General features: G+C 63.7%; 1 protein-coding gene across 1 annotated transcript; it reads right to left on the bottom strand.

The window, feature by feature from the left end:
• Positions 1-534: 534 nt before the first annotated feature.
• Positions 535-14162, bottom strand: LOC308051029 (epoxide hydrolase 3-like; the record flags this gene model as incomplete). The annotated part of the gene is made up of 7 exons (XM_080361302.1): positions 535-763; positions 2725-2873; positions 5602-5705; positions 8694-9010; positions 11486-11571; positions 13301-13555; positions 14094-14162. 7 exons carry the CDS (start codon positions 14160-14162, stop codon positions 535-537), a joined length of 1209 nt encoding a protein of 402 aa, XP_080217428.1.
• Positions 14163-14259: the final 97 nt, after the last annotated feature.

The raw sequence follows: 14259 nt of genomic DNA, 5'->3' as shown, positions 1-14259 counted from the left end.
TACACCCCCACCCATATATTGGGTCACCCCCCATGACCTCATCCCCCCCATACTCACCCCCCCCCCAGATGTTGGGTCACCCCCCAATCACCACGCCCCCCCCATAATGACCCCCCCCCCCACCAAATGTTGGGTCACCACCCTATGTCCTCCCCCCAACCCCAGTACTGACACCCCCCCAACCAGATGTTGGGTCACCCCCCAATAACCCCCCCATACTGACCTCCTCCCCCCCCAGATGTTGGGTCATCACCCTATGCCCTCCCCCCAACCCCAATACTGACATCCCCTATCCAGATGTGGGTCACCCCCCCTAATAACCCCCTCATACTGACCTCCCCCCTAGATGTTGAGTCACTCCCCCTAATAACCCCCATACTGCCCCCCCCCCCAGATGTTGGGTCACCCCCCCTAATAACCCCCCATACTGACCCCCCCCCCCAATAACCCCCCTATACTGGACCCCCCCCTCCCAGATGTTGGGTCACCCCCCAATGACGTTTATTCCCCCCTCCCCCCCCCCCATCGGTGCCGCTAGGGATGCTCCTCCCCCCCCTCCAGGAACTGTCCAATGAGCTGCGCCAGGAGGCGGGGCTCCTCTTCGGGCAGCCAATGGCTGGCGCCCGGCAGCACGTGCAGGCGGGCCGAGGGGCGGAGCCTCCGGAAGAGGGCGGGGCCAAGGGCGGGGTCCAGGAATCGGTCCCGGGACCCCCAAAGCAGCAACGTGGGGGGAGGGGGCGGCTCGCGCGGCATCGGGGTGTCCCTGGGGGGGGGGGAGGGGAAGGGAAGGGTTGGGGGGCACCCCATGGGGACCCCGAAATGGGGGGACCCAATGGGAGCACCCAATGGGAGACCCCAAAATGGCCAAATGGGGGACCTATGTCCCCCACCCATGACCGCCACCCATGATCCCCACCCATGTCCCCCACCCATGTCCCCCACCCATGTCCCCCACCCATGACCCCCACCCATGACCCCCCACCCATATCCCCCATCCATTTCCCCACCCATTTCCCCCACCCATGTCCCCCACCCATGTCCCCACCCATGTCCCCCACCCATTGCCCCCGCTCACAACCCCCCACCCATGTCTCCCATCCATGTCCCCCACTCATGAGCCATTAATGTCCCCCACCCATGACACCCCCCCCATGTCCCCCACCCATTTCCCCCACCCATGATCCACCCATGACCCCCACCCATGTCCCCCCACCCATGTCCCCCAATCATGTCCCCTACTCATGTCCCCCCACCCATGTCCCCCCCACCATGTCCCCCACCCATGTCCCCCACCCATGTCCCCCACCCATTGCCCCCGCTCACAACCCCCCACCCATGTCTCCCATCCATGAGCCATTCATGGCTGCCCACCCATGTCCCCCACCCATGAGCCATTAATGTCCCCCACCCATGACTCCCACCCTCCATGTCCCCCACCCATGACCGCCACCCATGATCCATCCATGACCCCCACCCATGTCCCCCCACCCATGTCCCCCAATCATGTCCCCTACTCATGTCCCCCCACCCATGTCCCCCCCACCATGTCCCCCACCCATGACCCCCACCCATTTCCCCCCCCATGTCCCCACCCATGTCCCCCACCCATTGCCCCCGCTCACAACCCCCCACCCATGTCTCCCACCCATGTCCCCCACCCATGAGCCATTCATGGCTGCCCACCCATGTCCCCCACCCATGAGCCATTAATGTCCCCCAACCATGACCCCCACCCTCCATGTCCCCCACCCCTGACCCCCCCCTCCATGATCCACCCATGACCCCCACCCATGACGCCCACCCATGACCCCCCACCCATGTCCCCCACCCATTTCCCCCACCCATGTCCCCCCACCCATGTCCCCCACCCATGTCCCCCACCCATGTCCCCCCACCCATGTCCCCCACCCATGTCCCCCACCCATGTCCCCCCACCCATGTCTCCCACCCATGTCCCCCAATCATGTCCCCCCACCCATGTCCCCCAATCATGTCCCCCACCCATGTCCCCCCACCCATGTCCCCCCACCCATGTCCCCACCCATGTCCCCCCACCCATGTCCCCCCTCCATGTCCCCCACCCCTGACCCCCCACCCATGATCCACCCATGACCCCCACCCATTTCCCCACCCATGTCCCCCCACCCATGTCCCCCACCCATGTCCCCCCACCCATGTCCCCCCACCCATGTCCCCCACCCATGTCCCCCACCCATTGCCCTCGCTCACAACCCCCCACCCATGTCTCCCATCCATGTCCCCCACCCATATCCCCTAATCATGTCCCCTACTCATGTCCCCCCATCCATGTCCCCCACCCATGTCCCCCACCCCTTTTTCCCACCCATAAACCCCACCCATGCACCCATGACCCCCATCCATGTCCCCCACCCATGTCCCCCCCCATGTCCCCCACCCATGTCCCCCACCCATGTCCCCCAACTTGTGTCCCCCACCCATGTCCCCCTCCCATGTCCCCCACCCCTTTTCCCCCCCCATGACCGCCACCTCTGACCCCCAACCTGTGTCCCCCATCCATGTCCCCCAATCATGTCCCCCCACCCATGTCCCCCAATCATGTCCCCCACCCATGTCCCCCCACCCATGTCCCCCAATCATGTCCCCCACCCATGTCCCCCCACCCATGACCCCCACCCATGTCCCCCCACCCATGTCCCCACCCATGACCCCCCCCCATGTCCCCACCCGTGTCCCCGCGCGCACCGGAAGAGGTTTCGGTAGTAGTGCACGGGGGGGCTGAGCCCCCCGGGCTGCGCCAGCCCGAACAGGTAGCACTCCAGGTCGCGGCTGCGCAGGCGCCGCGCGGGGGCCCGGATCCCCGACCACCGCGACGTCAGCACCGTCCGCACCAGCTGGGGACACCCCGGGACACGGGACATGGGGACACCCCGGGGGACACCCCATGGGACACCCCGGGGGACAGGGGACATGGGGACATGGGGACATCCCATGGGACACCTCATGGGACACCCCGGGGGACACCCCGTGGGACAGGGGACATGGGGACACCCGATGGGACAGGGGACACCCCGTGGGACACGGTCCGCACCAGCTGGGGACACCGGGGGACACGGGACATGGAGACACCCCGGGGGACACCCCGTGGGACACCCCGTGGGACACGGGACATGGGGACACCCCGGGGGACACCCCAGGGGACACGGGACATGGGGACATGGGGACACCGGGGGACACGGGACATGGAGACACCCCGGGGGACACCCCGTGGGACACCCCGGGGGACAGAGGACATGGGGACACCCCGGGGGACACCCCATGGGACACCCCGGGGGACAGGGGACATGGGGACACCCCGGGGGACACCCCAGGGGACACGGGACATGGGGACATGGGGACACCGGGGGACACGGGACATGGGGACACCCCGGGGGACACCCCATGGGACACCCCGGGGGACAGGGGACATGGGGACACCCCGGGGGACACCCCGTGGGACACCCCGTGGGACATCCCATGGGACATCCCATGGGACAGGGGACACCCCATGGGACACCCCGTGGGACACCCCATGGGACAGGGGACACCCAATGGGACACGGGACAGCCCATGGGACAAGGGACACAGGGACACCCCATGGGACAAGGGACATGGGGACACCCCCATGGGAGACGGGACATGGGGACACCCCAATGGGAAAGGGGACATGGGGACATGGGGACACCCCGTGGGACAAGGGACACCCAATGGGACAAGGGACATGGGGACGCCCCATGGGACATGGGGACACCCCGGGGGACAGGGGACACCCCGTGGGACAGGGGACATGGGGACATGGGGACACCCCATGGGACAGGGGACACCCCATGGGACACCCTGCGGGACACCCCGTGGGACAGGGGACATGGGGACACCCCATGGGACAGGGGACACCGCGTGGGACAGGGGACACCCAATGGGACAAGGGACGCAGGGACATCCGGTGGGACACAGGACACCCCGTGGGACAGGGGACACCCCATGGGACACGGGACACCCCGTGGGACACCCCGTGGGACAGGGGACACCCCATGGGACACGGGACATGGGGACATGGGGACACCCCGTGGGACACCCCGTGGGACATGGGACATGGGGACATGGGGACACCCCAGGGGACACCCCATGGGACAAGGGACATGGGGACACCTCGTGGGACAAGGGACACCCCATGGGACATGGGACACAGGGACACCCCATGGGACACGGGACACCCCATGGGACAGGGGACACCTCGTGGGACAGGGGACACCCCGTGGGACACCCCGGGGGACACCCCATGGGACAGGGGACATGGGGACATGGGGACACCCCATGGGACACGGAACATGGGGACACCCCGTGGGACACGGGACATGGGGACATGGGGACACATCATGGGACACCCCGTGGGACAGGGGACATGGGGACACCCCGTGGGACAAGGGACATCCCGTGGGACAGGGGACATGGGGACACCCCATGGACACCCCGTGGGACACCTCGTGGGACACCCCATGGGACAGGGGACACCCCATGGGACAAGGGACATGGGGACACCCCCATGTGACAAGGGACACGGGGACACCCCATGGGACAAGGGATGCGGGGACACCCCCATGGGACAAGGTGGGGACATGGGGATGAGGTGGGGACATGGGGACAAGGTGGGGACATGGGGACAAGTTGGGGATGTGGGGACAAGGTGGGGACATGGGGATGAGGTGGGGACATGGGGATGAGATGGGGACTTGGGGACAAGGTGGGGACATGGGGATGAGGTTGGGACAAGGGAACAATGGGGAGACATGGGGACAATGGGGGGACATGGGGACAAGATGAGGATGCAGAGCCGAGGTGGGGCCAAGGGAACAAGGTGGGGACATGGGGATGAGGTGGGGACAAGGGGACAAGGTGGGGACATAGGGATGAGATGGGGACTTGGGGACATGGGGATGGTCCATCTTCTTGGGTTGGGTTGGGACAGGAGGTGACAGTGGCCAGTGTGGGGCCATGGGGACACCGTGGGGACAGCATGGGGCCATGGGGCCAGCGTGGGGACAGCATGGGGCCATGGGGACAGCATGAGGCCATGAGGACATCATGGGGACAGCGTTGGGCCATGGGGACAGCATGGGGACGCCATGGGGCCATGGGGCCAGCGTGTGGCCATGGGGCCAGCATGGGACCATGGAGACAGCATGGGGACAGCATGGGGCCATGGGGACAGCGTGGGGACATGGGGACAGCGTGGGGACATGGGGACAAGGTAGGAGAATGGGGATGAGGTGGGGACATAGGGATGAGATGGGGACTTGGGGACAAGGTGGGGACATGGGGATGGTCCATCTTCTTGGGTTGGGTTGGGACAGGAGGTGACAGGAGCCAGCGTGGGGCCATGGGGACACCGTGGGGACAGCGTGGGGCCATGGGGCCAGCGTGGGGACAGCATGGGGCCATGGGGACAGCATGAGGCCATGAGGACATCATGGGGACAGCGTGGGGCCATGGGGACATCATGGGGCCAGCATGGGGCCATGGGGACATCATGGGGACATCGTGGGGACAGCGTGGGGACAGCGTGGGGACATCATGGGGACCCACCTGGAAGTCGGCGAGCGCCAGCAGCAGCTCGGGCAGCCACGGCAGCTGGAACAGGAACACGTAGCTGGAGCGCAGCAGCTGGCTGGGGTGGCAGGCGGTGAAATCTGCGTGGGGGGACACCCGTGTCACTCATGGGTGCCACCGCCACTGGTGACACCGCATGGGATGGCTGGGAAGCCAACGACATTGGCCACGGGAGGTGGAACCCGGTGGACTTGGTGGGAGGTGGGATGTGATATGGCACCCATGGTGGGGTCATGGAGGTGGCACCCAATGGTGGCACCCATGGTGTGGTCATTGGAGATGGCACCCAACGGTGGCACCCAATGGTGTGGTCATTGGAGATGGCACGCAATGGTGTGGTCATTGGAGGTGGCACCCAATGGTGTGGTCATTGGAGATGGCACCCAATGGTGGCACCCAATGGCATGGTCATGGAAATGGCACCCAATGGTGTGGTCATTGGAGGTGGCACCCAATGGTGTGGTCATTGGAGATGGCACCCAATGGCATTGGCCATGAGAGGTGGCACCCAATGGTGTGGTCATTGGAGGTGGCGCCCAATGGTGGCACCCAATGGTGTGGTCATTGGAGATGGCACCCAATGGTGGCACCCAATGGTGTGGTGATTGGAGGTGGCACCCAATGGTGGCACCCAATGGTGTGGTCATTGGAGATGGCACCCAATGGTGGCACCCAATGGTGTGGTCGTTGGAGATGGCACCCAATGGCGTGGTCATTGGAGGTGGCACCCAACAATGGTGGCACCCAATGGTGTGGTCGTTGGAGATGGCACCCAATGGTGTGGTCATTGGAGGTGGCACCCAACGGTGGCACGTAATGGTGTGGTCATTGGAGATGGCACCCAATGGTGGCACCCAATGGTGTGGTCATGGAGATGGCACCCAATGGTGTGGTGATTGGAGGTGGCACCCAACGGTGGCACCCAATGGTGTGGTCATTGGAGATGGCACCCAATGGCGGGACCAAGAGAGGTGGCACCCAATGGTGTGGTCATTGGAGATGGCATCCAATGGCATTGGCCATGAGAGGTGGCACCCAATGGTGTGGTCATTGGAGATGGCACCCAATAGTGGCACCCAATGGTGTGGTCATTGGAGATGGCACCCAATGGTGTGGTCATTGGAGATGGCACCCAATAGTGGCACCCAATGGCGTGGTCATTGGAGATGGCACCCAATAGTGGCACTCAATGGCGTGGTCATTGGAGATGGCACCCAATGGTGGCACCCAATGGTGTGGTGATTGGAGGTGGCGCCCAATGGTGGCATCCAATGGTGTGGTGATTGGAGATGGCACCCAATGGTGGCACCCAATGGTGTGGTGATTGGAGGTGGCACCCAATGGTGGCATCCAATGGTGTGGTCATTGGAGATGGCACCCAATGGTGGCACCCAATGGTGTGGTCATTGGAGATGGCACCCAATGGTGGCACCCAATGGCATGGTCATGGAGATGGCACCCAATGGTGTGGTCATGGAGATGGCACCCAATGGTGTGGTCATCGGAGGTGGCACCCAATGGTGGCACACAATGGTGTGGTCATTGGAGATGGCACCCAATGGCGGGATCAAGAGAGGTGGCACCCAATGGTGTGGTCATTGGAGATGGCACCCAAAGGTGGCACCCAATGGTGTGGTCATTGGAGGTGGCACCCAACAATGGTGGCACCCAATGGTGTGGTCATTGGAGGTGGCACCCAATGGTGGCACCCAATGGTGTGGTCATTGGAGGTGGCACCCAATGGCACTGGCCAAGAGAAGTGGCACCCAATGGTGTGGTCATTGAAGGTGGCACCCAACGGTGGCACCCAATGGCATAGTCATGGAGATGGCACCCAACGGTGGCACCCAATGGTGTGGTCATTGGAGGTGGCACCCATTGGCATGGTCATGGAGATGGCACCCAATGGCAGGACCGAGAGAGGTGGCACTCAATGGTGTGGTCATTAGAGGTGGCACCCAATGGTGGCACCCAATGGTGTGGTCATGGAGATGGCACCCAATGGTGTGGTCATTGGAGGTGGCACCCAATGGTGGCACCCAATGGTGTGGTCATTGGAGGTGGCACCCAATGGTGGCATCCAATGGTGTGGTCATGGAGATGGCACCCAATGGTGGCACCCAATGGTGTGGTCATTGGAGGTGGCACCCAATGGTGGCACCCAATGGTGTGGTCATTGGAGATGGCACCCAATGGTGTGGTCATTGGAGGTGGCACCCAATGGTGGCACCCAATGGTGTGGTCATTGGAGGTGGCACCCAATGGTGTGGTCATTGGAGGTGGCACCCAATAGCATTGGCCATGAGAGGTGGCACCCAATGGTGTGGTCAGATGGCACCCAATGGTGTCATCAAGAGATGAGACCTCACATCACACCCACCAGAGATGGCGCCCAACAACACAACCAGTGACAGTTGGCACCCAATGGTGTCACCAAGAGACGGGACCTGACGTCACAGCCACCAGAGATGGCACCCAATGGCATCACCAGTGACAGATGCCACCCAACGGCATCACCAGTGGTCATTGGAGGTGGCACCCAACAATGGTGGCAAGCAATGGTGTGGTCATTGGAGATGGCACCCAACGGTGGCACCCAATGGCATAGTCATGGAGATGGCACCCAATGGTGGCACCCAATGGTGGCATCCAATGGTGTGGTCATGGAGAAGGCACCCAATGGTGTGGTCATTGGAGGTGGCACCCAATGGTGGCATCCAATGGTGTGGTCATGGAGATGGCACCCAATGGTGTGGTCATTGGAGGTGGCACCCAATAGCATTGGCCATGAGAGGTGGCACCCAATGGTGTGGTCAGATGGCACCCAATGGTGTCACCAAGAGACGGGACCTCACATCACACTCATCAGAGATGGTGCCCAACAACACAACCAGTGACAGTTGGCACCCAACGGTGTCACCAAGAGACGGGATCTGACGTCACAGCCACCAGAGATGGCACCCAATGGCATCACCAGCGACAGATGCCACCCAACGGCATCACCAAGATCTCCCACCCAACGCCACCACCACATCCCCACCCACCACGTGTCCCCAAGGCCACGTCACCTGCCATCCACGCTCGATGCGGTGCCGCCATGATCACCAACTTGTCCACCAGCGCCGGGTGGCTCAGCGCCACCTCCCAGGCCAGGAGGCCCCCAAAATCGTGTCCCACCAGGATGCACTTGGGTGACGCCGCCGTGTCCCCCGTCGCGGGGGGTGTCCCCAACGCCTCGATGACCTGGCGGATGTCCCCGAGCAGCAGCTCCAGGCGGTAGCTGTCGCGGCCGCGTGGTTTGTCGGAGGCGCCGTAGCCGCGCAGGTCCAGCGCCACGGTGCGGAACCGGCCGCCCAGCTCCTGCAGCAGGTAGCGCCAGCAGAACCTGTGGGGACAATGGGGACAATGGGGACAGTGGTGAGGGGGTGGTGTCACCTCATCTGGGGACGCCCGGTGGTGCTGGGGAGGTGGTTGTGGTGGCAACCATGGGGATACATGGAGGTTCTGGGGACACCTGTTGGTGCTGGGGAGGTGGTTGTAGTGGCACCCATGGGGACACCCAGCGGTCCTGGGGACACCCAGCGGTCCTGGGGACACCCAGAGGTGCTGGGGAGGTGACAGTGGTGACACCCATGGGGACACCCATGGGTTCAGGGGACACTCACTGGTTCTGGGGACATCTGCTGGTTCTGGGGAGGTGACAGTGGTGACACCCATGGGGATACACAGAGGTTCTGGGGACAACCAGTGGTTCTGGGGGAGGTGACAGTGGTGACACCCATGGGGATACACAGAGGTTCTGGGGACACCCAGTGGTTCTGGGGGAGGTGACAGTGGTGACACCCATGGGGACACCAACAGGTTCTGGGACACCCAGTGGTCCTGGGGACACCCAGAGGTGCTGGGGAGGTGACAGTGGTGACACCCATGGGGACACCCATGGGTTCAGGGGACATCCACTGGTTCTGGGGACACCCAGTGGTTCTGGGGGAGGTGACAGTGGTGACACCCATGGGGATACACAGAGGTTCTGGGGACAACCAGTGGTTCTGGGGAGGTGACAGTGGTGACACTCATGGGGACACCAACAGGTTCTGGGACACCCAGTGGTCCTGGGGACACCCAGTGGTTCTGGGGGAGGTGACAGTGGTGACACCCATGGGGATACACAGAGGTTCTGGGGACAACCAGTGGTTCTGGGGAGGTGACAGTGGTGTCACCCATGGGGACACCCACAGGTTCTGGGGACACCCAGTGGTTCTGGGGACACCCAGTGGTTCTGGGGAGGTGACAGTGGTGTCACCCATGGGGACACCCACAGGTTCAGGGGACACCCAGTGGTTCTGGGGACACCCAGTGGTTCTGGGGAGGTGACAGTGGTGTCACCCATGGGGACACCCACAGGTTCAGGGGACACCCAGTGGTTCTGGAGGAGGTGACAGTGGTGTCACCCATGGGGACATCAACAGGTTCTGGGACACCCAGTGGTTCTGGGGACACCCGCTGGTTCTGGGGAGGTGGCTGTGGTGTCACCCATGGGGACAGTGACAGGTTCTGGGGACACCCAGTGGTTCTGGGAGAGGTGACAGTGGTGTCACCCATGGGGATACACAGCAGTTCTGGGGACATACCTGTTGGTGCTGGGGAGGTGGTTGTGGTGGCACCATGGGGTGGTGGGTGGTGTCACCTCTCCTGGGGACACCCAGTGGTTCTGGGGAGGTGACAGTGGTGACACTCATGGGGACACGCACAGGTTCTGGGGACTCCCAGTGGTTCTGGGGACACCCAACGGTTCTGGGGGAGGTGACAGTGGTGTCACCCATGGGGACACTCCCAGCCCTGGGGAGGTGACATCAGTGTCACCCTTGGGGACACCCCCAGCTGTGAGGAGGTGACAATGGTGTCACCCCTTGGGACCACCCACCATTTCTGGGGGAGGTGACAATGGTGACACCCATGGGGACACCTCCAGCCCTGGGAGGTGACAGTGGTGACACTGGGGGGTGGTGGTCAGTGTCATCTCCCTTGGGGACACCCACCAGTTTTGGGGGAGGTGACAATGGTGACACCCACGGGGACACCCCTAGCTGTGGGGAGGTGACAATGGTGTCACCCCTTGGGACCACCCACCATTTCTGGGGGAGGTGACAATGGTGACACGCATGGGGACACCCCCAGCCCTGGGAGGTGACAGTGGTGACACTGGGGGGTGGTCAGTGTCACCTCCCTTGGGGACACCCACCAGTTCTGGGGGAGGTGACAATGGTGACACCCTTGGGGACACCCCCAGCCCTGGGGAGGTGACAATGGTGACACCCTTGGGGACACCCCCAGCCCTGGGAGGTGACATCAGTGTCACCCATGGGGACACCCACCAGTTCTGGGGGAGGTGACATCAGTGACACCATGGGGACACCCCCAGCCCAGGGAGGTGACATCAGTGTCACCCTTGGGGACACCCACCAGTTCTGGGGGAGGTGACAATGGTGTCACCCCTTGGGGACACCCCCAGCCCTGGGGAGGTGACATCAGTGACACCCATGGGGACACCCCCAGCCCTGGGAGGTGACATCAGTGACACCCATGGGGACACCCCCAGCCCAGGGAGGTGATAATGGTGACACCCACGGGGACACCCCCAGCCCTGGGGGAGGTGACAATGGTGACACCCACAGGGACACCCCCAGCCCTGGGAGGTGACAATGGTGACACCCACGGGGACACCCCCAGCCCTGGGGGAGGTGACAATGGTGACACCCACAGGGACACCCCCAGCTGTGGGGAGGTGACATCAGTGACACCCATGGGGACACCCCCAGCCCTGGGAGGTGACATCAGTGTCACCCATGGGGACACCCACCAGTTCTGGGGGAAGCCGTGCAGCAGCAGCATCAACGGGGCGTCGGGGGGACCCCGAGTGACGTAGTGCAGGCGCAGCCCCGATTCCTGGGGGGGGACAATGGGGGTGTCAGTGGGTTCACCCCCCCACCCCCCTAAATTGACCCTCCCCCCATATAACCCCGCCCCCTACCCCCAAATCCCTCAGAGCCCCCCCCCCGAGACCCCCAAATCTCAACACCCCCCCGGGGCCCCCCCAGAAACCCCCTGACCCCCCCAAGCCCCCTGACCTCCCCCAGACCCCCCATTAACCTTCAAGATGCCCCAGACCCCCAATTAACCCTCAAGACTCCCCCACGAGACCCCCAAAAACCCCCAGACCCCCCCAAGCCCCCAACCCCCAATTAACCCTCAAGACCCCCCCCGAGACCCCCAAAAACCCCCAGACCCCCCCAAGCCCCCAATTAACCCTCAAGACCCCCCCAAGCCCCCAACCTCCAATTAACCCTCAAGACCCCCCAGGGACCCCCAAAACCCCCAGAACCCCCCAAGCCCCCAGACCCCCAATTAACCCCCCAAACCCCCCAACCTCCCCCAGACCCCCATTAACCCCTAAGACCCCCCTATGGACCCCTCAAGACCCCTCCAGGACCCCTAAAAAACCCCAGGACCCCCCAAACCCCCTGACCTCCCCCAGACCCCCCATTAACCCTCAAGACCCCCCCAAGCCCCCAACCCCCAATTAACCCTCAAGACCCCCCCAAACCCCCCACTGGGAACCCCCCAAATGCTCCCCAGACCCCACCCCCCAAGCCCCTATTAACCCCCATTAACCCTCAAGACCCCCCCTTGGACTCCCCCCAAAACCCCACACCCCCCCAAACCCCCCATTAGGGAACCCCCCAAATGCTCCCCAGACCCCCCCCAAGCCCCCATTAACCCCCAAGACCCCCCCTATGACCCCTCAAGACCCCCTCAAACCCCCCATTGGGAACCCCCCAAATGCTCCAAGACCCCCCCCCCCAAGCCCCCATTAACCCTCAAGACCCCCCCTGGACTCCCCCCAAAACCCCCAGACTCCCCCAAACCCCCCATTAGGGAACCCCCCAAATGCTCCCCAGACCCCCCCCCAAGCCCCCATTAACCCCCATTAACCCTCAAGACCCCCCCTGGACTCCTCCAAACCCCCCATTAGGGAACCCCCCAAATGCTCCCAAGACCCACCCCCCAAGCCCCCATTACCCCTCAAGACCCCCCCTGGACTCCCCCCAAACCCCCCATTAGGGAACCCCCCAAATGCTCCCCAGACCCCCCCCCCAAGCCCCTATTAACCCCCATTAACCCCTATTAACCCTCAAGACCCCCCCTGGACTCCCCAAAACCCCCAGACCCCCCCCAAACCCCCCATTAGGGAACCCCCCAAATGCTCCCCAGACCCCCCCAAGCCCCCATTAACCCCAAGATCCCCCCCATGACCCCTCAAGACCCCCCCAAACCCCCCATTGGGAACCCCCCAAATGCTCCAAGACCCCCCCCCAAGCCCCCATTAACCCTCAAGACCTCCCCTGGACTCCTCAAAACCCCAGACTCCCCCCAAACCCCCCATTAGGGAACCCCCCAAATGCTCCCCAGACCCCCCCCCAAGCCCCCATTAACCCCCATTAACCCCCATTAACCCTCAAGACCCCCCCTGGACTCCCCCCAAAACCCCCAGACTCCCCCAAACCCCCCATTAGGGAACCCCCCAAATGCTCCCCAGACCCCCCCCCAAGCCCCCATTAACCCCCATTAACCCCCATTAACCCCCCCGCCCCTCCCAAATCCCCCCCCCCCGCACCTTGAGGCGCAGGTAGCGGTGCTCCCCGAATGTACCATCGGCCAGCCCGGGGGGGGGTCTGTCCCGCAGGCGCCACCAAAACGTGCAGCGGGGGCCGCGGCGCAGCAGCAGCAACACCCCCCACAGCCCATAGGCCGCCCCGGCGGCCACCGCGGCCACCGCCACCCCCAGATGGGCCAGCAGGCGGCGCAGGGCCAGCAGGAGCCGGGTGGGGGCCAGTAACAGCCAGCACAGCGACAGCAGCATTGGGGACACCTGGGGACACCTGGGGACACCAACAGCCCCTGGGGTGGTTGGGGAAGGAGGGTCACGTGGTGCCGGGGTCACGTGGCATGAGGGTGCCCCCATGGCACGTGGCACAAGGGTGTCACATCCCCATGGTGACCATGGCAACAGGTGTCCCCATGTCACATGTCACCGGGGTCCCATGTCACTAGGGTGTCCCATCCCCATGGTGACCATGGCACCAGAGTGTCCCCATGTCCCATGTCACCAGGGTCCCATCTCACCAGGGTGTCCCCATGTCACATGTCACCAGGGTCACATGTCCCCAGGGTGTCCCATCCCCATGTCCCATGTCACCAGGGTCCCATGTCACCAAGGTCCCATCTCACCAGGGTGTCCCCATGTCACATGTCACCAGGGTCACATGTCCCCAGGGTGTCCCATCCCCATGGTGACCATGTCACCAAGGTCCCATGTCACCAGGGTCCCATGTCACCAAGGTCCCATCCCCATGGTGACCGTGTCACCAAGGTCCCATGTCCCCAGGGCATCTCATCCCCATGGTGACCATGTCACCAGGGTGTCCCCATGTCACATGGCACCAAGGTCCCATGTCACCAGGGTGTCCCATCCCCATGGTGACCATGTCACCAGGGTCCCATGTCCCCAGGGTGTCCCATCCCCATGGTGACCATGTCACCAGGTGTTCCCATGTCTCATGTCACCAAGGTCCC

This window comes from Nesoenas mayeri (genome assembly GCF_963082525.1).
Source record: "Nesoenas mayeri genome assembly, chromosome: 31".
Classification (NCBI taxonomy): domain Eukaryota; kingdom Metazoa; phylum Chordata; class Aves; order Columbiformes; family Columbidae; genus Nesoenas; species Nesoenas mayeri.
The sequence above is the reverse complement of the archived record's forward strand: the minus strand, read 5'-3'. Positions and strand labels throughout refer to the sequence as shown.